Raw genomic sequence first — 23367 nt, forward strand, 5'->3', positions numbered from 1 at the left:
AATCCACAGGCGCTTTTCCTGGTGAAAAACCTTGCGGGATTTTCAAGGATCTTTGAAGATCTGCACAAGTATCTTATAATGATCTCATGTTATAACAGGTCCTGAAGGATCTTAAAAAGAAGAACTTCAAGGAACTGCTAAATAAATAATTACTTTCTTCTAAGATCAATTTCCCAGAATTTATAGAATAAAAAAGACAGGGACCAAGAAGCAAAGCTGTGTACGCCTTACCTCTGATAAAAATAGGCAGAATTTTTTACTAGAAATCTTCACTTAAAATGTGTGATAACTTTGAGAAGCTCGACTGACACGCGACCCGACAGTGCCCTTATATTATCCACTTAGTTATGCCTCAAATGATAAGAAGTTCTGGAGATTCCATTTGGTGGAAGTACATATTGCAACAAATTTGCTTGCATTTCTCAGTATGGCATTGAAAATAAAAGGGAAAGAAATCAACAAAATGTCATTTCCAAATTTACTCCAAATTTCTTTTATATGCAAAACGTAATGACTTCAATTAAAAACAAAACAGGAAGAGATGGCTAAAGGTACCAAATCCCTTACGAAAATAGTTTGTATTTCAATTTTTTTTTCTTGATTCTGGAGAACCTACAATAGAAAGCTGCAGAGAAAGAAGGAATAAAAAAATTGTTTACAGATATTGAACAGTTCTTTTTTAAAAAAGAGCTGTTTGGTAAAGAACATTATCAAAGATTACAACTGATAAAAGCAAACTGATTACAATTGTTTCAATTAAGTGTACACGAAACATTCGTTTAGAATGAATAAATTTATTTATAACAAACTGTATTGAAAGGTTTTCAGTACCTTTTATCAACTATTTTTCCGTCTTGGACTAGAAAGGTCTGAAACAGTTTTTTCGCCTTAACCCCCGATGCGCCACTAGTTGGAAACAAAACAAAGCTAATTGAAATCTAGGTTTCAATATTATCGAAATTTTAAATCAACTTCATTATTTCAAGATTTTCTAAAGAAATCCATTATCGCCAACCAAGTATACTGAGGCACAAATATGAACACAACGTCATAACTTTACGTGCGCGTTCAGTATATTCTCAATGTTTCTTCCGACCTTAGTAGTTTACCCCGCAAAAAAAGAAAAAAAAGCTCAAGTCATCGTAAAGAAGCAATTTTAGTTGTGGGTGTGTGTGGGGGGGGGGGGGGGGGGGGGGGGGGCAGGAAAAAGAACAACTCTTTAGCGCATGATAAGCAAAATCAAGTATGCTAAGAGGGCAACGGACAATGATTTATCTTTCCTTAAAAATTCCATTAAAGCAAAGGCCGATCAATTTAGCAGATTCAAAGACGATTCAGTAATGGCATGGCAAACGCACCGTTTAAATATCCCTACACATATACTAAATCACGAGTGCTTTTTCCAATCAATTTCTCTGTAGAGAGCCAACTGAATTGGTAGCATTAATTGCTTTGGCCGGCGGCCCATAGATTCGGAAACGGAAAAAATGTCTTTTCATTGTCGAATGCAAGTCATAACAACAATTGTATGAGCTATTAGGTACATTGAAAGTGCACTGTTTGAAAAGAACCGATCCTGAAAAAAAACCCACAATCAACACGAACCATTATTGACAACAGGCATAAAAGGTGATCACCAACTCCCCTGTATTTCACTTTTTTCCGGTTGAATCGACCTGAAATTGACCCGGGTGCATACCAACTGTTATCTTTATAGACATGAATTCAAAGACTACTTTTCTACTCTTCACCGTCATACTTGCTGTTGTTTTGTGCCGGAGAATCGACGCTTTTACGGCTGGTGCAGGAAACATTAAAAAGAGGGATTACAACCAGGTAAAGCTCTGCTCTAATCTTCGCAACTTTTTAACAAATGTTACAAGAAATTATATCTCAAATTCAAACACAACATAGAAACTCATCTCAAAATTCTTTTTCGAACGTGGGCATCTATTTATTTACTGGCCCAAAAGCTCAATACCGTTATTTGCAATATTTGAAGTATGCCAGTTTTCTTGCATTCGATACACGCTTTTTAGTTTTCGCTCTCTTATTTGAACTCCCTAGAGTTAAGAAATAACTTGTATAACGAGTTATTCGTACAACTAGACAAAATGAGTTGAATTATAAATCTATAGCCTTGACATTAAAGTTCACAGGAACAAAATGTATTACTACTGGACCGCGCCCATAAAATATCAGAAACTAGTATTGGACACTCCCTCACTGGAGAGCAAGTAAAAAAAAAAAAAATTAACATCGGCTAATGTGGAACCTTTAATTTCCAACCTTTTTACGTTTTTCTTTTTCAGCGCCTTGCCTATATAAAGATAAAAACACAAAATCGTTTTTAATTTTCATTTTAAAAGTAAATAATAGCGAACACGCTTGTTTTGTTTTCTTTGTTTTGGGCATAATAAAAGTTTCAATAAGACTTTTGTTCATAATACAATTTGAATTTTTTCTTTCGAGAAGTACAAAAACTTTTTTTAAGTCAAACTTCAAGCAAAAATATACAAAAAAAAATGCTAGGTGCATTCATTAATTCTAACCAATTATGTACGTATATTACTATGCTGTTTTCGCTAATTGATACGATGCTATTATGCAGTACAGTAGATGATGGGGTTTTCAAGACAAAAACAAATATAAACAACAAAACACTAATAAGTTCACGCTCAAAGTAGTAGTTACTATTAAAACATTCAACTACATATCAGACTCAAAGTGCAGAATCGAGGTTCTGTCTTTGACTATACTAGGTGTGATTATCCTAACAGAGCTATATGCTCTCCCGATTCACTAACCAGACTTTCCCTGGTTTGTAGTGAGATTGCCTGTGTTTATTTCAAAAGTACTAGCAATTTCGTTTGATGGGCATTAAACTCCGTTCGATACCCCTAGCATTACTTACAACTTATCTATAAGTAAGTGTTTTTAATTCTAACAGGCGACAAAGCCAAATATTTTCCCAACTTATCCCCTCAAACTTTTGTCTCAATTGCGTTTTGCCGCTGCTGCTGCGTCATCAAAACAACACGGGAAGTTTAATTACGAAAGGTACCCCGCAGTTGCATTGTGATTGATCTAGAATTCTACAAACAATATACCCCGTCTGACGATAGAGTATCCTTTGATTCTAGAGATTCGGAACCCAGTTCTGAACACCCACAAATTAAAACAACTATATTAAATGCTAGGCTTCAGCATGAACTAAAAAAAATTATCAGGCTATCTAGACAGTGACATGAAATCTTAATGGTTCGTTTTAGTCCGATTAGCTTACGATTTTAAAATCTGAAGCCCAAAACTATCCTAGCAGCTGAAAAAGTCAGCGATTCACTGAGGATTCTAGTGCTAATTACTCTGTTACTTCTTTTCAACGACTGTGTAACAGTTTTATTAGGTTTCAGGTGACTATGACTTTTTTGTAACAGAGAAAGGAAGCATTTTTTTCTCCTCTTGCTACGATACTGGTCACATTGATAATTAATTCAAGGTCCTCTTCTATGACAACTTTTTTATATAAAGCGGAAAGCGGAACTAATTTTTGATCAACGATACTGTAATCAGTGACCTTTTATTTGATAGTCAATAAATTATTTGTAACTGTCAAAATTGATTTTTCAATTCTTTTTTTCATTGTTGGTAACGAAGTAGGCTTCTTCGGGTAAAACAGAAAGTTGTACCCTCATGAGGTTGTTAAGGCCCAACGGAGCTCAGTATGAAAGCACAGCTACTACTTCAAGATTTTCGTGACTTATTTATGAGACCTTTTTCCGGTGAGGCAAAAATTTAGGACTTTAGTGAAGGCGATATATTTCAATTATTCATTTTCGGAAATCATTTTCGAGAGCGGTATTCCGAAGATTCGGTTTTTGTTGAGCAAAGGCCCAAAAATTGGAATGATTAAATGGTTGTTATGAATGAATAACAGTACCCTTAACCCATTTGCGCGACAGTGGCTGCGATTCAAATTATGGTTTTTATTGGGAGTGATATGCCAAGAATGTTTGGTTACCCTGCGACGACGTTCAGCAAAACGCATGTCATAGCACCCCGCTACTTGTACAGTGCTAAAATACATTTATGGGCTTTTAAAGGGAATCAATTGCAAGTGAAAGCTAATATAGTTTTATCTTTTCAATCATTTGTGTTCTGATTATTTCCGTGACCCATCATTTCAGAGGAAAATATGTTATCGCTATAATTTACAAACTTTAGTTTTAACGGTACCTTTCAGAAATCTTAAAAGACTTTCAAAGAATAACACCAGGAAATTAACGACATTTCTCATTAAAGGACGGTCATTTTCCGTTTTAGAAGGCTATCGAATGAAACGTCCTACAATGAGTATGATTTTGAACGACAACTGAGGATATCTATCCGATGCTATACTAAACAAATATGTGTGAATAGGGTATATCATCTCAATAAATCTGGCAAAAATTCAATGTTCTCTTTGTAAATTCCTAACAAATACATAAAACTACGTAAACGTGCTGGCGAAGAGGTTTCATGTGAATGGTTCATAGGATTTCGCCCACAGATTAAAAGTTAGGGGCACCAATGCTGTCGTCAAAACATTAAACAATATTAGTCTAGGAGGAAAGGGTCAATTTATTACAGTTCAATATAAACGTTCTGTAACACAGGCTCAATTTATGTAGTATTTGCTAATATTTGGTAAGACATGCATCTACGTGTAACACGAAATGTCTCGTGCAAGCTAGATTATTTTATCTTTTAAGTCTATCCTGAGGACAGCAGATATTACGTACATCTTGAATTCGGCTTGATATCATCCGAATATAACTTTGGGTTATCATAATCATCAAGTCAAAATTATCTCATGTCACTTGATCCGTAAAGCGCGCTTTTAACGGCAACGACGTCAGCAGTGACTAATGAGGAATTCGAGAATAATAGCATAAAACCAAGTGAATATTAAAGTTTCAGATGTTTTTTCCGCTATTTTGCATAAAATATCACGTTTCCTTTTTTAAATTGTCGAGCAAAGCAGAACTGCTTATTGTAAACACACTTTTCTAATTTCCTCAATTTTTAATTTCCTTTAAACGTACGAAAGCAATAAATAAATTTACTTTTCTTTAGAGAACTGGAGGATATTTTAATCGAAAAACTGAATCAAAATATCCTGCTCAGTTTCTGTGCCTATTCCACTCCATTGATTTATTTTATTTTTAGTTGTTAGTTTTTGTTTTTATGGTATTTTCTCTGTTCTGAGGTTTTGACTAAGACAGCTCGACTTTGGTTTATTATTGTTAAGGATAGTACAACTGAATTTGCTTAAATCATGGATGCGAAGTTTCTCAGTTCACTCAAAACAATTTCCTTTTTCGGCTGAAGTATTAGACGAGTCAGCTACGCCCAAGCTTCAGAGCAGTCTTCCAAGTTCTCTCTCGACTTTCCTTAGCAGTTTTTGACCACGACATTGTTTTGCTGGTTTTCACATGACGTCATTGAAATTCAAAGGAAAGAATTATCGATCCTCCTGAGTCTTTACTTTTATGAAAAATTAGAGCGGCTCTTATTTACAGATTTTCAGTTTGAAAGGGTTCTTCGTTCTGTGATAGAGTAGGCTTGATTTTCTAACCTTTTGAGTGACGTGTTTTTTACGTGGCGGCCGGGAGCGCTGTCATATAGGTTAAGGTGACATTTTGGGGGATGATGCTATCTGAACAGTGTAAAAGTAAAACATTACTAATGGTGTTAATGAGTTTCTCGAGAGATGAATTCACGTTTTCGTAGCAAAACTCAGTGACATAACAGTGTTCCCCTCGGTTTCCATGTTGGTGCCCCTCAGAGGGACACCAGCAAGGCGTCTCCATACATCTTTACAAATTTGGATAGATCAGTTCTGCAAATTTCTCGCATATGAAAAATGGCATCGACCCCAATCTTGGCGTGGGTCTTTCCTTATTTACCTCCTTTCATTTACAAGATTCTGGGCTTAGTCTATAGGACGGTTATGATTTTGATTTTTGATAGTGTGATACCGTGAAAACCAGCAATTCAGATTTACGTTTTTTCACTATTTTGGATATTATTTGTTATAACGTGCCATTCTTTCGTAATTTCCAGTTAATTCAGTCTTTAAGGCCCTATTTGTCTATTATCATATCTAATTGTATGTGCAACGAACATTAATTTATCATGTTAATGGGATTTGATTGAGCCAGCTAAATTTTAAAATCATAATATGATACTTAACCGTCTTTCAGATGAAGAATGTTCCTCGCAGTTGTGAACGCAATTTATGCAATTGCGTAAGGAGCCTGAAAAAAAAGATCAGGACTTCAACGGGATTTGAACCCGTGACGTCTCGATGCCGGTGCGACGCTCTAACCAACTAAGTTATGAACAACTAATGTTGAGAGGTGGTCAATTACGGGTTCATATGTTCCTGTGAAAAAGATAATAATAATAATAATAATGACTGTTTATTAAGACTCATTGCAGCAATATACAGAATGGCTGAACTACAGAGCTATTTACAAAACATATACCGTATTTATTCGAATAAGCGCCCAACCTCGAATTAGCGCCCATCTCGAATAAGCGCCCATCCTAAAGGCAGAAAAAGTTAATAAGCGCCCAGCCTCGAATAAGCGCCCACCCCCTCCTTCTCCCAATCAAACTCAAATAAGCGCTCAGCGCTCACCCCCACCCCACCTAGTTGAGTGAATAAATTCTAATAAGAGACTTCCCCGAGGACGCAGTTTTCTTCAGAGTATTTTAGAGAAACCTTGCTTTGTTACTTCTTCGCGTTTTGTTATTAGCATTTATTGTTTTGTTGCAAAATAAACATACTTCACTTGCTGAAAATGGTGAAAATTTAATAAGCGCCCAGCTTCGAATAAGCCCCCACCTCGAATAAGCGCCCACTCTCTAGGTCCAAAAATTTAATAAGCGCCAAGGGCGGTTAATCGAATAAATACGGTAATACTAAAATATAATACAATAAATCCAATAGGTACTAGAAAATACAATTGTACAAGCCACTAGGTATACTTATGCGTGACAAACTCTTGCGTGCGCTTGGTCCTACAGGTGGGACGCGTGGAGCGGCTAATGCCAGATCTAAGATTATAATTATGCACAACCTCCTCCTGTTTGGGGAGCATAAAATGCAAGGGGTGATTCTCATTCCGGAGTCTATCAATATAAACCTGGCATAGATGGGCGCGTCTGTCACTTAGGGTTGTAACTCATTGAAGGAAATATGATGTGCATAGATCAAATGTGACAAATGTATATGAAATAACTTAGTTAATTAATTATCCCTCTTTATTGCAAACAGCTTTTAAGTAAAGCTTATTTGACGACTGTTTTTTCCTCCAGTTTCAGGCAGCGCGACATTTGGCACGTATATGTGAAGTTACCAAGCAGATTTGTCAGCTAGAAAGTAAAAGGCCGACACGAAAAGCTGTTCTGGAAGACGTTTTCGAAAAAGAGTCAGAAGCACAAAGAGGCGGAGAATGACACGAATATCCTACTCTCAAATACAATTTGGGGGCTTAATTTTCACGGCATTGACCTTCAGCTAATGTGGCGTGTAATTAATATAGCTGTAAAATTGAAATGCAATGTAAAAAGTGAAGAAGTAAAGCAATGTTGATTGAAAGCTTTCTTGTGATTTTCATTCTGATACGATACGATTGAACCGAATTCATGAGTATATCTTCCTGAACAAGACCGTATCCGGCCACTCACAAGCAGAAATAGTTTACCGTATTTACTAAAAATAAGCCCCGCACATGGAGTGGAAAAGTTAGTGAGCGCCGCCCTTGAATAAGCGCTGCACATGAGACACGAAAAATTAAATAAGCGCCGCGGCGCTTATTCGGGTAAATACGGTATGCTACGCTTACTATTCCGGGCCCTGAGTTGCTCGAAGGTCGATTTTTATCCAGGTTTCTTTTTTTTTTGGTCAAAACTATTTTCCAGGATAATTTTCTCTATTCTTTTTCAGAGCAACCAATCATCACATTGTAGACAAAAATGATTAAACTTAATTTCCTTTTTAAGGCTTTTATATCTGAATTAAAATTCCGCACTAACCCTGGGCTATCTTAACCTATCCGTTTGAACAGTGCAGCCCGCCCCGACGTCTAAAAATCGTTTTGCCAGAGCGTAAATTAATCTTTTGCCGTTTCTGAATGAAAAGCAACTGGTTTGGCAAGAAAAAGTCATTGAGCTCTTACACCTAGACTGACATCGCCATGGTATCCACCACAGTCAGTCCTAAATGGGTTCCCTGACAAATGAGTGATTTCCTACATGAAACAACAACTTATCAATACGTTGTTTCAGTATTGCTTTTTTAAATTTCTCTTGGGATGATTTCAAGTCCCGAGATAAACTCTTGAAAAATTGGTTATTCAAAGTATTTGAGGGGCAAAGGGAGTGTATTTATTGGACCATGTAATAATGGCAATGTATTGGGCAATACACATTTTTCATCTATTTGTCGTTTTTCTTTATGTTAGTGTTTACAAGTCACTCCAGGTGTTTGTTTATAATAAAAAGTTTGCAATTTCTATCTAGCAAGTTTGTAGTCAATCGACTACAGGAGCGACTACAGGAGACTTGATGAAAAAGCGCGATTATCATCACAAAAAAGCCATTCAAACAAACAAAGAGCTTCACTTGAGAAGTAACAAAAGGTTGCGTAACGCAAGAGGGGTCTTTTTTACATGAGCATGCGCGACCGCTGAACAAGCGATTTTTATGGAGGCTCACCGCAGGGTCTTCCTTCATCAAAACGGCGCGTCTCAAACCTATCATCGAGATTATTTTGCTAGTTGGTCATGGCGAATATGCTCGTGATTAAACAAAATGTGTACCCTGGGTTCCAGAGGATATTTGTTTCTTATCGATACAGATGGTTCGTGGCGAAGGCGCGTCAACGAGGAGCGACTACAGGAGACTTAATGAAAAAGCGCGATTATCATCACAAAAAAGCCATTCAAACAAACAAAGAGCTTCACTTGAGAAGTAACAAAAGGTTGCGTAACGCAAGAGGGGTCTTTTTTGCATGAGCATGCGCGACCGCTGAACAAGCGATTTTCATGGAGGCTCACCGCAGGGTCTGCCTTCATCAAAACGGCGCGTCTCAAACCTATCATCGAGATTATTTTGCTAGTTGGTCATGGCAAATATGCTCGTGATTAAACAAAATGTGTACCCTGGGTTCCAGAGGAAATTTGTTTCTTATCGATACAGATGGTTCGTGGCGAAGGCGCGTCAACGAGGCGCGAAGCGGCCGAGGAGAAAGAACTTTTAATATCAACCGTAAGCACGGTTTATTTCATCCCAGGTATTTTGAGAACGGACCTCTGGAGCCAGGATACAAAATGTGTAGTTTGCAAAAAAAAAAAAAAAAAAAACTCTAACATGGTCTCCACAAAAGCGAAGTAGACCGGCTTTAACATACCACGAGCTACTATCAAATTTCATCTTCCCACTTGCCCTGGACAAAGGCGCACGTATATGTAATGCTTGTAGGATTGCGCTGACCTCATCAAAGTATAAACAAAGTGCCGAAACGTTTGTTAATGTAAGTAAACACGATGTGAATAACTACCGACCGATGTCAGTTCTTACCCTGGTGTCAAAGATTATCGGACGCACTATACAAGTACAATTCTTGGCTTTTTTTAACAGAACACGAATACCTGTCAGTCTAACTGAACCGTGTTTTCGAACGAAGCCGCACTCTACTGAAACTGCTGTAGTTTACCTCACTGATTATATTTTGGAACATATGGATAGGCAAATGATTACAGGAGCTGTGTTTATTGGCTTGAAAAAAGCGTTCGAATTAGTCTACCATGAATGCTTGCTTTTTAAGCTAGAGCACTACGGAGTCAGAGGAGGCAGTCTCGATTGGTTCCAGAACTATCTCACCACACGAACTCAAACAGTGCAATTTGCAAATGACAGGATATCAACCCGAGCCATCCATTTTGGCGTCCCTCAGGGTTCAATTTTGGGGTCTCTGGTTTGTGTTTTGTACGTTAATGACCTGCCCCTAGTGTTTAGAAAACTGTTCGATTAATATGTATGCCGATGATACTATAATATATTTTACGAATCTTTGCTCGTCGGAGAGATCTAGGGTAGTACAGGCTGATTTACATCGAGTTGAACGATGCCGGATAAAAGAAGAAGGCTTATCCTAAATCAGAGTAAAACAAAAGTGTTGCTCAGGGTCTGAATTGGGGGGTCCACTTGTCGGTTGTCGGTTAAAATTTAGTTACTTAGTCGGTAGTCGGTTAAAATTTTCGATCTTTGTCGGTTGTCGGTTAATCTCAGTTAATAAGTAAAAATGCATGTTAATTATTAATATTTGTTGCGCGTTTCACTCAGTTTCAAGACTTTGATCGCTATAAAACATGTAAAACTTGTAAAAATGCATCATCTGATTGAACTTAAACTTCATTATGCAACATGATAGTGTATTTCACCAAAGCTTTTATTGCAAATGCTAACTTGGTTTCCCTGTTGATTACAGGGCACCATAAAAAGTAATGAAGAGAGGTTAATTAGACACAGAGGGAAACGCCCACTCTAACCTTTTGGATACGTAAATTATTTTTGGTGAAAAACTGCTAGGGGTGACAGGTTGCACATCTATACCGGCGTGAAACCGTGAGTTGACCTTTAATATTTTGGCTCTAACAAGCATGTTCTTTGCCATGGTTTTCCTTTCTATTAGGAAATAAGGGGTGGTTCTTTAAAAAGTTAGCAAAGTAGCGGTTAGTTTTGTATGAGATTCCACTTTTCCATTAAAGCTTCTTTTACAGTAGACACTAAGGGCTGGTATTAGGGAACTTAAGAACCACGACGACGACTTTGTCGACGACGACCAGAAGTGAGTTACAGTGTACTGCGCAAATTTCGTCGTCGTGGTGTCGTCGACGACGCCAAACAAAGTACAATCACGTCGTCCTGCAATCCACAAGCTTCGGCAGGTATAATGCACCTATCAATGTAATGCCAGCTGGGAGGGAGGCAGAGCGTAGGGTGGGGATTTGACTTTTTAATCAAATTCCCTGCCCACGGGCAAATCATTCCAGTCAAATGCAACCAAATTTCCCCACCCCAGGCTGCACATTGCTGTCAATCCCAAGGCACAACCCAAGAAAGGCACAATAAAAATACCTCCAAATAAAACTCTGTAATCTTTTATAAACGTTGCTGCATCACCAAAGATACATGTTCCTGTTACAGCTGCAATTATACGTTTTAACCATATCCGTGTTACACTGCGCAGAATATATAAACCGTGAGGAGAAAGTCCACATTTTGTAAGTTTAAATATACCGTTCTTAGTAAAGGGTAAAAAAAAAAAGAGTCAGTTGGTAAGTTTACACTGATTGTAGCGAATGAGCCATACACTAATCAATTGTACTTGCAAAAATCGACTTGGTTTCTCTTTACTTTCGTTTACTTTGATACCACAGTATATTAAGAGGTTCAATTGATCAACAACACGCTCAATGAAATGAAATTTGAAGACAAAACAGTGAAATCCACTCAGCCTTCGTGGCAGCGAGAAACAGATGCTAGGTACCAGTCTTTTTCGCCCAAGTCGGCAGTCAAATATATCCACGTCGGGCGTAGAAAGATTCAAATATCCCCCCGCCCCCGGGAGAACAAGATCAGTCAAATGCCCTACCCCAGGGCCAACAAAGACAATCAAATACCCACCCCATGCCCTGCCTCCCCCCCCCCCCCCCCCGCCGGCTTTACATTGATAGGTGCATAAATCCACTGTTTTAAGCGATTTTTGAAGTCCTTTGTTTTTTCTTATTCTCGTAAATCCAAATATCGTTCCTTTCTTCTCCTAACAAGCGATGTTGATTGAAAATTCGAGTAAAAATGTACTGTGAAAGGTTTGAACCCAGGAGTCATTTCAAAAGTAGGTTGAGTTTGATCGTCCGGGTGAACGTAGTCCTGAATAGGACTGTTGTTGTTGACAGTGACTGACGTTTCGACAACCTGTGCGGTAGTCATCTTCAGAGTCAAAGTGAGTTGTATTACGTCAGTTGATCTTATTATACTCTGGTTATTGATCTGATTGGTCAGTTACGTCGCGATGTTATTAGTCGTCTGTCAGTTAAACCGTGATGTTATTGGCTATGAAGACTAAAAATGAATTGTTTTTACTTCGAAGAATGACAACAGCTGGGGAGGCCGAGCGAGCGAACTCGTAAGTGAGAAATTTATTTGTACGTATTTAGGTAAGGCAAATCATATATCTTTAATATAGAAGGAATAAACTTTATATGGAAAACAGCTATCACATCAGAATGTCTCTTTTTCCAAATCTAAACTCTGACAAACACTCGGACTCGGTCATCTCATTCAGGTTGAAAGTTGAATAATCTTTGTGCGGAAAGCAGGTGTTTTTCCACTCGAAAAGGTCAGACAACACAAAAAATTCTCCATCGTCAATGAAATTAGACGTACGGCTTAAACATTAGATCTTGCATTGTTTTAAAAGACGCCATTGCGAAAAACTTTGTTGCGAACGAACATCACAGTTTTCATTTGTGTTTACATTCAGTGTCGTCGTCGTCGACCTACCGACCGATTGCATCTTCAGTTTCCTTTTTCCTGCCGAAACTGACGTTCTCGTTCTGTCTTTGTGCCCATCGCGGTACGGTGGGTTTGGAGGTAGAGCTTTCCATTGAACTGGAAAGAATTTTCTTTGAGGATTAATCTAAGCATTTGTCGCATATAATGTTTAGGACTAGGCGGGTTGTAAAAATTTTTGGCATACGGTCTGCAAACCGATTTCAATATCCTCGTTTTGTGGCACTGACTTGTAAAAAGACTTGTGACGTGGTATCTTTGGTTACTTCCTAGAAAGGTAGAAAAAAAAACAATATACTCTTCTTTCTGAAAAAAATATAGATAATGTCGGTCCATGTCGGTAGTCGGTTAATAACTTTCCTGTCGGTAGTCGGTAATTTTTTTCGCGTTTTGTCGAAAGTCGGTAATATTTTTTCCCCTTTGTCGCTAGTCGGTTAACCCCATTCACACCCTCTATCAGGGATACCAGCCTCGTTGCTGAATGGGCTACCCTCGCTACATAAAGTTACTTACTATTTCTACAAGTGGAATCCTTTATACTTTGCATATAACAATGTATAGACCTTCATCCGTCATCATAATCATTATTAAAATTATTTCTATCAAATACATGAAAGGTCATATGCATACCGAAACAATATTTTGCTATCACAAATTTGTTTGGATCCAATAACCAAAGGTTTTGACAGACTAGAGAGATTATACTATTAGGAAAAGTGAAAATATGAAATTTCATTCATCTGAATGACCGTTGGTCACCGATTTCTTGCTCTAAACACCGCAATTATTGTGGCTATTTGCATTTAGTATATACACAGTCAAGTGATCTTGGTGATTTAAGCAATCTGATTGGTTCGCTATCTCGGACGATTCAACAATATTCACCTCCTAGCGAGTGGATAATGTGTGAGCTCGGTGTTTTTCCCATTTTTTTTAGAGAACGATCTTTTAAAAGTCGACAAAATCCTAGGGCTGACTTTTTTAAGGCAAGAAAAGACTCGGAAGGATTCAATACGACGTTTTTCAATTTACAGTAGCTGAGTTTTGTTAATTTAAAAATTGTAAAACTGACGCTGTTATTATAAGAATGTTAACCGACGTTTCGGCAATGCTGCCTTCTTCAGGGTATACAAGACTAAATACCGTGCTGAGTAATACAGTAGCTGAGTTTTGTGCTCAATGGATTGTTTACAACTCCCGTGTATTTGCGTAGAAGAAGCCGTTCCGTGAACTCAGCGTTTTCCTAACAAGAAAATTTTGGCTCAAAAATCGAAGTTTACTTTTTCTCGGTACACCAACGTGGCCGCCGTTTTATAATTGTTTTGGAACATCAATATGGCTGCCGTGATGTCATGTGAAGACCCTCACATTGCAATTGGGCACCATTACCTCACCTTATTTGGTCGAATTGAGTTTTGCGTTTAAGAAAACGTCAAAAACGCTTTAAAAATTCATAAACGTTGATAAGCATATCCACATGGAAGCAAGCTCAATTTATACACGTGCAAGGGCGTCCATCACTGGTAAAACTAATCTCCTACGTGAAAATAGAGGAGAGGAAATTCAGTGGGGTATGTAGGGGATCAGGGCACAGGGATCCCAAGCCCTTTGTAGCTTATCCATTCCAACTCGGGAAATGGAAATGATTTACTTGTTTGTCTGCGTTTTGTTTTTGTCTTTTTTTATTTCGCCACTTTATAATGATACAGTAACAAACAGATTCGTAAGAATATGGTAAGAAAACCCACAGAAACAACTATGAGGCTTGTAACGCAGGCTTTTTCTACTAAATTACAAAATACACTTATTATATTAATTTTAACGGTGAAGGCAGAGTACCAATAACACGACTTGAATCACTGAAAAATTGAGCAACTGGAAAAAATATTGGAATGGATTTGTATCAGAGCGGAGATGGCTTCGTCGGAAAATGGATTTATCATTTACCTCTAATTAACTTCTGGGGATAACTATAATACTTCCCAATAGTGAGCTTCTGGTTTCAATTTTAGGTACTAAAATACTTGAAACTCCGTTAATGTCACCTCCAGTTTCCGACACGCTTCAAGCGATTATATGTTAAGAAGTGTATCCGCTCTGATAAAAATCCCTTCCAAAACAATGAAAGAGGGAGACAGACTAACATGTAAATCATTTTGAATTCACGGATTAGAAACGCCGGAAAGCTGAATAGACATAAGCTATAAAGCGCTCGGAATCCTTGTGGTCTGGGTCGGGGTACATTTTGTTTCATAAACTGACTGGCTTTTTACCGGCTCCCAAAAATCCTCCAATGTGAGGTAATAAAAAGACAGTATTGACCGGACGCTGGATTCCACGCTGTGTATTTCAGTTTCCAGCTACTGGATTCCAGAATCCTTGTAAGTGAATTCCGGATTCCAAATCCCAGGATTCCGGATTCTACAAGCAAAAATTCGTTGGATCCGGTTTTCCCTACGGGTGTCAGTAAAACGCCGGGTCGGGGTCTGTCTTTTTTAAAAGAATCTTGTTTTAGGGTTAGGGTTGACACTAACCCTAACACTAACCTAACCCTAACCCTAAAACAGCATTCTTTAACAAAATATAGACCTCGACCCACCCGGAGCCACTTTTTGCCGAAGGTCCTGCTAACGTTTCAAACCAATTTTATGGGTATTCTCGTTTATATGTCACGTGCCGACATCTACACAAATTTCTTTCATTTTTTCCATTCTGCTCTCACGCCAAGTAATTTCCTTGTCCAGTCAGTCCTCATTATGTTTACCCAAACCCTTAGATTCAGGGCGTAAGCTGCCAAACCTTTTTTTAGAGATGCCAAATTTATGGAGGGCTTGTGTCGTTATTCCGAAAACAGAATACCGTAAAATTCCGAAAATAAGCCCCGGGGCTTATATTTTTCAAACGCTCTTTTAAAACAGCTTATTTTTGGAGGGGCTAATCTACGCAGGGAAATTTGCGTTTCTAAATCGATTGGGCTAGCCTTATAGTTGGAAGGAAATTTATGGTTTTTGCTTTGTTTTATTTGTATTTGAAGGCAATTTCCAAGTACAAGCCCCTGGGGGGCTTATATTTGGTGGGGCGATTTAACGGAGGGTTTTTTGCGTTACGAGTTTGGGGGGCTTATATTTGGAGGGGCTTATACATGGAGGGGCTTATTTTCGGAATTTTACGAGTAATATCCAAGTTTTATTCGTTCAGTGGAAGTTATTATGCATACCAAGATGGCTGGACGCGTTACCACGTTGTCCGTTAATTTTGGCCTCCTGCTCTGCCTGTTTCTTATCTTGAATGGCATAAAACAAAACAAATCATCAACGAAGCCACTAAGCAATAGTAGCAACCTATATTTTGCTTCCCAAGAAGCTTGCAGGATTAAAATTCAATCTTTTCACTCTCTGGCACGGCGTCCAGCAAAACACCAAGCAGTCGGAGCTTTCCAGAAAGGCTTTATTACGTGCAAGCTTATACTTCATGGCTCTCTAGCCTTGGCTCTAATAGCGCTTGCCGGAGATGTTGAACTCAACCCTGGATATAGGAGTTTGGAGGATGTTAGGAGTTCACGAGGATTGAGGCTTGCTCATCTAAATATTCGAAGCTTGAGGAACAAATCAGACTCGCTGCGCCTGGAGGGTTTGGATAACAGAACGATCGATATTCTTACACTCAGTGAGACTTGGCTGGATGACTGCTATGAAGACTCTCATGTTATTATTCCAGGATATAATTGCATTCGCCTGGATAGGTCTGGAGCCAAAGAAGGTTTTGGTGGAGTAGCAATCTATGTAAAGGAAGGCTTGCCGTTTCGTGTTAGGAATGATCTTTACTCAGCCGCAAATGAATGTCTATGGATTGAGCTATCGCGCACTAAATGTCGCCCAGTATTGATTTGTTGTGCATATAGAGCCCCCGGTTTTGACTTTGCGAACTTTATTTCAAACTTGGAGATATCTATGACGAAAGTTAACCTGGAAAAATGTGATTTCGTGCTTCTTGGCGACCTAAATGCAAATATGCTGCCATTTTCAAGAAAGAAAGAAAAACAAGAGCTTAAAAAATTTGCAACTTCACACGATCTTACGCAACTCATTACTGAGGCCACCCGAGTGACGGAAACCTGTCAATCCTTGCTTGACGTGATTTTAGTGAACAATGATCACCGCATCAATGACTCCGGTGTTGTTCCTGTTTCGCTGAGTGATCACTACCTCGTCTATTGTGTTTTAAAAGCAGGTGTAATTAAGGCACCACCGAAGACAATTGAATACCGCTCTTATAAAAACTTTGATGCGAACACCTTCCTAGCGGACTTGAATAACGTCCCATGGCACATCATTGAAAACGAGGAAGACATCGACGACGCCGTGTTTATTTGGAATCACTTGTTTTCTGAAATAGCTGACCTGCATGCGCCCGTGAAAAGGCGAAGAATACGAGGTGTTCCGCTCCCGTGGTTGAATGATACAATCAGTGAGGTGATGAAGGATCGTGATTTTCACCATCGTAAAGCCGTGAAAACCAATTCTGCTTTTCACTGGGCTCGCTATAGAAAGTTAAGAAATAGGGTCAATCGTGAAGTCAAGGCAGCAAAATCCAAGTATTATTGTGACTTGATTTTAGAGGCTAAAGGGGATTCAGGAAAGATCTGGAAGGCGGTGAATGAGGTGTCTTCGCGCAAGACTAAATCCTCGAGCCCACAATGTATCGTAGTTGATGGTGTTGAACACACCACCCCAGCCTCTATTGCATCCGTGCTCAACTGTTATTTCTCATCCATTGGCAGAAGTCTTGCAAATAAAATATCAGCTGCTGCTATGTTCCCAGTCAGATCGGCCACGATGCTACAGTCTTTCTCGCTTGACGAAGTTGATGAGAAAACAGTACTCAAGCATCTGCTTTCTCTAAAGACAAATAAAGCTATTGGCTTGGACAACATCAGTGCGAGACTTTTAAAGTATGGCGCGCGTGCTATTTGTCCCTCGATCACCAAGTTACTGAATCTCTCTATTCGCACTGGCAATTTTCCTGAAATATGGAAATGCTCGAAAGTTGCTGCACTTTTCAAAACTGGAGATAGGAGAGATGCGTCAAATTATCGCCCAATTTCTATTCTGCCAACAATGAGTAAAATTCTGGAAAAAGTCGTCCATTCCCAATTCTATGACTTTCTGAATTCAAATAATCTCCTTTCAAGCAAACAATTTGGCTTCCGTCCCAAACTGTCTACAACATCGGCTCTCACCAGTTTTGCAGATGAGGTCCTATTGCATATGGAGAGTGGAGAACTGTGCGGTGCAGTGTTCCTAGATCTGACCAAGGCATTCGATACCGTTGACCATACGATCTTGCTATCTAAATTGTCGGCTATCAATGTCTCGCCCAGCACTCTACAGTGGTTCAAGTCTTACCTGAATCATCGTAAACAGCGGACTGCCTGTAGCGATGCTGTGTCTGACCCTCTCCCGATGACCTTTGGGGTACCACAGGGGAGCATTCTAGGACCGCTTCTCTTCTTGGTTTATATTAATGACCTTCCGCTGGTTATAAAGAATTGCGAAGTGACTTTGTATGCTGATGACACGGTCCTGTACTACTTTGCTAAAGAGCCACACCTGTTAGAAGAGGCACTAAATGATGATCTCTTGAAAGTTGCCCAGTGGTTACATGGAAATAAGTTAACTTTAAATCTTACTAAGACGAAATCCATGATTATAGGCAGTAATAGGAAACTTGTTGGTATTTCCTCTTTCACGTTATCTATTTTTGACACTGATATAAATTCTGTAAGTAGTTTTAAATATTTGGGAGTTATGTTGTCTTCAACTTTCACATGGTCCGACCATATTGAGTATATTTCATGTAAGGTTAATAAAAACCTTGGTCTTCTACGTAGGATTAAGTATTATTTACCTTATGATGCCCGGTTACTTTTTTATAATAGCTTAGTGCTACCTATTTTTGATTATGCTGATTTAGTCTGGGGTGACAAGGACAATGTCTCACTTATGAAGGAATTGCAAATTCTCCAAAACAAAGCAGCTAAGTTGATATTAGATAGATCACCTCACTCCTCATCCACCGATGCATTGATTGTCTTGAGATGGCTGAATCTTGAAGAACGTAGGAAATGTCATCGATGTATATATGCATACAAGTGTATTAATGGCCAACTTAATCATTCTTTGGACATTGTAAGAAAGAGTGATATACATTCCTACAATACGCGCAATAACGATACTATCAAGCTCCCCAAAATTAAATATAATTGGGGAAAACAACGTTCGCGGTACCACTGTTTCAAAGACTTTAATGAATTAGAGAGAACTGTAAGAAACTCAGCAAGTTTTCCAATTTTTAAGAAGTGTCTTTTTTCTGCTTTTTATAATTGAGTACTTGTAGTGTGTATGTTTTGATTATTTCTGTAACTGGATTTTAGCTTGAATTTTTTTTTTTTTTTTTTTTTTTTTTTTTTTTTTCATATATATCGATTTTAGCTTAACCTTTTTATATTTTAATTGTATTATATAATATACATCTCGTAATTAGGACCTCTATGTAAACCACTCTTGTGATGGAGCATCCTATTAAAAGATTGTTATTATTATTATTGACCAAGCGACGAAGGAAATTCTAAAATAATACGGAATATTCAACCTTTCCGTCAATTCACCGAAAGTTCCTTATGTATTCACAATGAACCAAACCTAACACCTTGACTTCCAAAGCATTCACAGCAATTAAAATTTTACCATAAACACTAGTAAGTATTCGTTAAAACGACTACAGTCCACTGCCTTTCCTTAAAAAAGGACCTTTTCCAAGATAACTTTTAACTTTTAGCAATACTATCGCCTACTTTCGAATTCCGTTTGCGTGGTGTCAAGTTATTTAAAATCTCTCTTTTGTCAGCTAGCAAACCCACCTGCCGGGCTGACTTATAGCATGAATAATATACTTGCGATTTTCGACTCAGACAGCTGAACCTTTAGTTTCTAATGAAGCACAGCTCCATCCTCAGTGATATAAATCTCGCTAATTCCTTTTTTATGAGGCGTTACTAATGTATTTTTCCTCAAGCTTTTTAATAATCTTCTATATTTTTTATCCTGACAACTTTTAGAGAAGGACGAGTTTTTCACTTTTGTATGAATTTCTAATTTTAGAGATTATATAACAGTTTTACAGGCGGTTTCATTCGTTAGCAAAACTTTTCTCTTAATTATTTCATTCTTTTGTACTTCAAATTTAATATTGTGTTTCGCACCTTCTTTTCCTAAATATATCGTTTCATAGTCTCTTTCATTTGCATTTGATAATGGTGGCATGTCGTCGCCGAAACGTCATGTTTTAATAGTTAATATAAATGTTTCACAAAATCTTTCGTTATCAGGTTTAGAATAAGACCCTTAATTACCATTTGCAGACAAACCTGAAGAAAAGACAAACCAGCAATTTTGGAATAGGTCACAATCGTTGCACAGTTCCTTAAGATTATATACGAATAAGATTTGATAAAAATTAAACCGGGGGCATCGTGGCTGCCGGAGTGGTCTGCGTGCTGGTCTGGCAATCTGGAGCTCGCGGATTGCAGTCCCGCCCCGAAAACTTGCTAGTAAGGGTTAATTCTAAGTAAACAGGTCCTCGTTCGTGCTTTCAACAACCTTGAAAATAGATAATTGGCTGCCTCTTGCAACAAGAGGTTCCTGATATGTTCTACTTGAAGAATTTGTTCAAAATTACAAAAAGAAGATCGTCTATAAACTAGCAAGAGCAGTTAAATACGCTTTCACTAAACAGAGCATTTAACATTTGCCTTAAAAAACGAGACTGTTTACACTTTTCATACATCTAACAACTAGTATCAAAGAGACACTGTGTCAACATGCTTCAATTTCGTCGCACAATAATTATGGTTTACATCCAATGCATGCACTGGCTACCTCTGTCTTTACTGAGTTAGCGTCCATAACTACTAACTGTACGCAAACCACTTGTAAGTTATATTTAACCAAGGTAGACACAGACATGTAGTCAATACATAAACAATCCGTATTCGTTCATCAACCAAATCTTGATCTTGTCGTCGAAAATATCGTCAGATGAAACACTAGCCTCAGGGCAGCCGGGAACATTCCTCTTGCCAGACTCTTTGCGGGGGGGCCTTTTCATAGCTGCTGTGTCGAAGAAATCAGGGAACATGACACGGGCGATGCGACAAAGCTCCATGCTGTAAGATTTAGATAGTTCTTGCGTGCTTAAGGAATCGTCGCTTTCCGAACTCAAAGAGCAACTTCGCCCAGCCGAACTGTACTTGCAAGTGTATTTGTGAAAAAAAGTCCGCGTTTGAAACACCTCTCCACTAAGTTTCTGAGCCATTGAGAGTCAATGTCTAATCACCGAAAGACTTTTAAATCAAGAAGGATTAAAAGCAAAACGTGAGTGAGTTGTTTTTGGTGTTCTAAGCTCAGCAACAACGCTCTAATGAAGAATGTCTGGGTATTTATCAAAGTGTTAGAGTCGATCGAGTTATGTAACATGCAAACACTAGACACCTAGACACACGACGAAGAACGTGCATGGTAAATCACGCAAATGCTGCATCACAATATAATAGGGCCACTAAATTATTTATAATATTACAGACAATTATAGTATTTCTTTAATTGCCGGACAACGGGAAACTTTTTGTATTTAATGACAGCATCCTGTAATAGGTAAATAATACTTAATAATTTGAAAAATCGATTTTAAATGTAATACTCGACATAAAAGTAGGAACTATCAGCCCCAAGCGTACCCTCAAACAATAAAAGTGACTAATAACTCGATAAACATTCCGCAATATCTCTATTTATTTCGCAGTAATTGTAACAAATTTTACATGTAACAGCTATCATTCTAGCGCCAATCAATCGTCCGATAATAGAAAAATTATTGGACGATCAACGTCATCGGTAAAGACAGCGGCGGTCTGCTCAGCTGTTTCTGGAAATGCAGAAGTTAGGAAAACGGCGGAAGCTTTGAAATGCTATGCGAAGACGAAACAGCCGGATTAAAGCATGCCTTAAAAAAAGGAAAAAATTTTGGCTATGGCAGATAAAATTCTCCTCCGTAATTTCAAAATTCTGATTGACCCAGAGCCTATTCTTTCATCCCTAGGAATTGCATTTTAACCAAGTCAGTAAAATCGAAAATGATTGACAGTTAATCAAGTCAAGCGGACTTGAGATCCGTAGAGATAAACTGGAAAGATACTTGAATCAAATAGTACTGAGCAGTTTTGACACATGTTGAAAGAAAAAAAAATCGATAAAAACAGGTAAGACATTCAAATGGTCGGACAGAATGCTTAGTAGTTAATAATAGGCAAAAAAGAACCCGGCAATAACTATGGATAATTTTTACACTGGACTTCAAAACATTTTTAATATATAAATATGAAAGACGTTAAGGATTTTGTTTGATGAATGTACTTATAATTCGCCAATGAAAGCTATATATTCTAGCATTGGGCAAAAACTTAATTGTAGTATACAATTCAGACCCAATGTTGGCTCCCTAATAAGACTACAAATAATATCTTTTCAATAACGTTTATCTACAAACATCCTCAAGATATAACAGGTGTTAATAGTAACGATAATTGCTTTTCATTTAATTTTTAGAAATATAATTCCTCGCCGGCCCCCTTTTCCCATAAACATTTCAGTTTCGTCTTTCAGAATTAAATAAAATCATTCTCAATCTCTTTTCTCAAGAAACACATCACTGTCTTTCGTATCAATTATAAACACCAGTGATTTTTAAATGACGTCCATTTGAATGATTAAACGCACATCTGTACAAGGACCAAACTTTGACAAAACATCAATTTTTTCATATTTTTTAAAAATATTCACTCCATTTCAATAATAATAACACCATTCACATTATAAGAATATGTCACATTTTTGCCGGAAGAGAATATGTCGTATGTACTGTATGCCGTACCTGTACTGAATATTCTCGTCTGTCGTTAATGAGTTAGGCCCATTATCTTAACTCACTTGACCTAAGGTAGGCGGATACATAAAGTAAATACATAACAGCTCCGTACCCCTTCATCGACCAAATATGGCGTCCCATGAAACTTTAGTCTCAGGGCAGCAGAACATTCTTTCCAGATGATTTGTAGGGGTCTTTTCACAGCTGGTGTTTCGAAGAAATCAGGAAATTAACATGACAAAGGCTACACGACAAAGTTTCACATTGATTGTAATATTTAGCTTCTACTTGCGAGAATAAAAAATTGTCGATAGCAAAACTGGAAGGTCAACTTTGGCTCGCACACCCGTACTCTTAAAACACCTCTCCTATAGTTTGTTCAGCAATTGTCAGAGAGCTTCGAAGGACCTTCAAAGACTTTCAAAACACTTTAGTGAAAAAAAGCTGAAAAACATACTAGTTACTTAACGTTTTCCTTGTTGGGCGGAACTCGGAAGCACCATGCCAATCGCATATTTAGACATAAAAACATAGACAATTGAGTTACGTAACCGTAAAGCCGGCACCAGACACACGACTGAGAACGTGCTGTATTGAAGGCCAATACTATCTGAATCACAATCAGATCAATTGATCTAGACAAAATAAGTAACCAAAAAAAGAAAACATTAATTTTTTAAATACATAATCTGATAACTAAGCAATACTTAATAATTTGAATATTTGAATTTTATTCAAAGTGGATTGGTTGGGAAACCC

At 38.0% G+C, this 23367-nt stretch overlaps 1 protein-coding gene and 1 long non-coding RNA gene across 2 annotated transcripts; both read left to right on the top strand.

The window, feature by feature from the left end:
* The first annotated feature begins 1635 nt into the window (after window positions 1–1635).
* LOC140926582 (uncharacterized) lies at window positions 1636–7648 on the top strand. The gene is made up of 2 exons (XR_012164448.1): window positions 1636–1836; window positions 7366–7648. It is a non-coding gene; the product is annotated as an uncharacterized lncRNA (long non-coding RNA).
* Window positions 7649–15848: 8200 nt separating this feature from the next.
* LOC140925556 (uncharacterized) lies at window positions 15849–20113 on the top strand. The gene is made up of 3 exons (XM_073375493.1): window positions 15849–17578; window positions 17819–18101; window positions 20048–20113. The coding sequence occupies exons 1-3, from the start codon at window positions 15849–15851 to the stop codon at window positions 20111–20113; spliced, it is 2079 nt and encodes a 692-aa protein (XP_073231594.1).
* Window positions 20114–23367: the final 3254 nt, after the last annotated feature.

This window comes from Porites lutea, chromosome 2 (genome assembly GCF_958299795.1).
Source record: "Porites lutea chromosome 2, jaPorLute2.1, whole genome shotgun sequence".
Classification (NCBI taxonomy): Eukaryota; Metazoa; Cnidaria; class Anthozoa; order Scleractinia; family Poritidae; genus Porites; species Porites lutea.

Bases quoted from the DNA above. Each gene is read 5' to 3' on its own strand.
- LOC140925556 (XM_073375493.1), top strand. From the start codon at position 15,849: ATGGCTGGACGCGTTACCACGTTGTCCGTTAATTTTGGCCTCCTGCTC. The intron at 17,579-17,818 runs GTATGGCGCGCG...TCTCCTTTCAAG, and splicing joins ATCAGTGCGAGACTTTTAAA to CAAACAATTTGGCTTCCGTC. The intron at 18,102-20,047 runs GTACCACAGGGG...TACCATTTGCAG, and splicing joins CTCTCCCGATGACCTTTGGG to ACAAACCTGAAGAAAAGACA.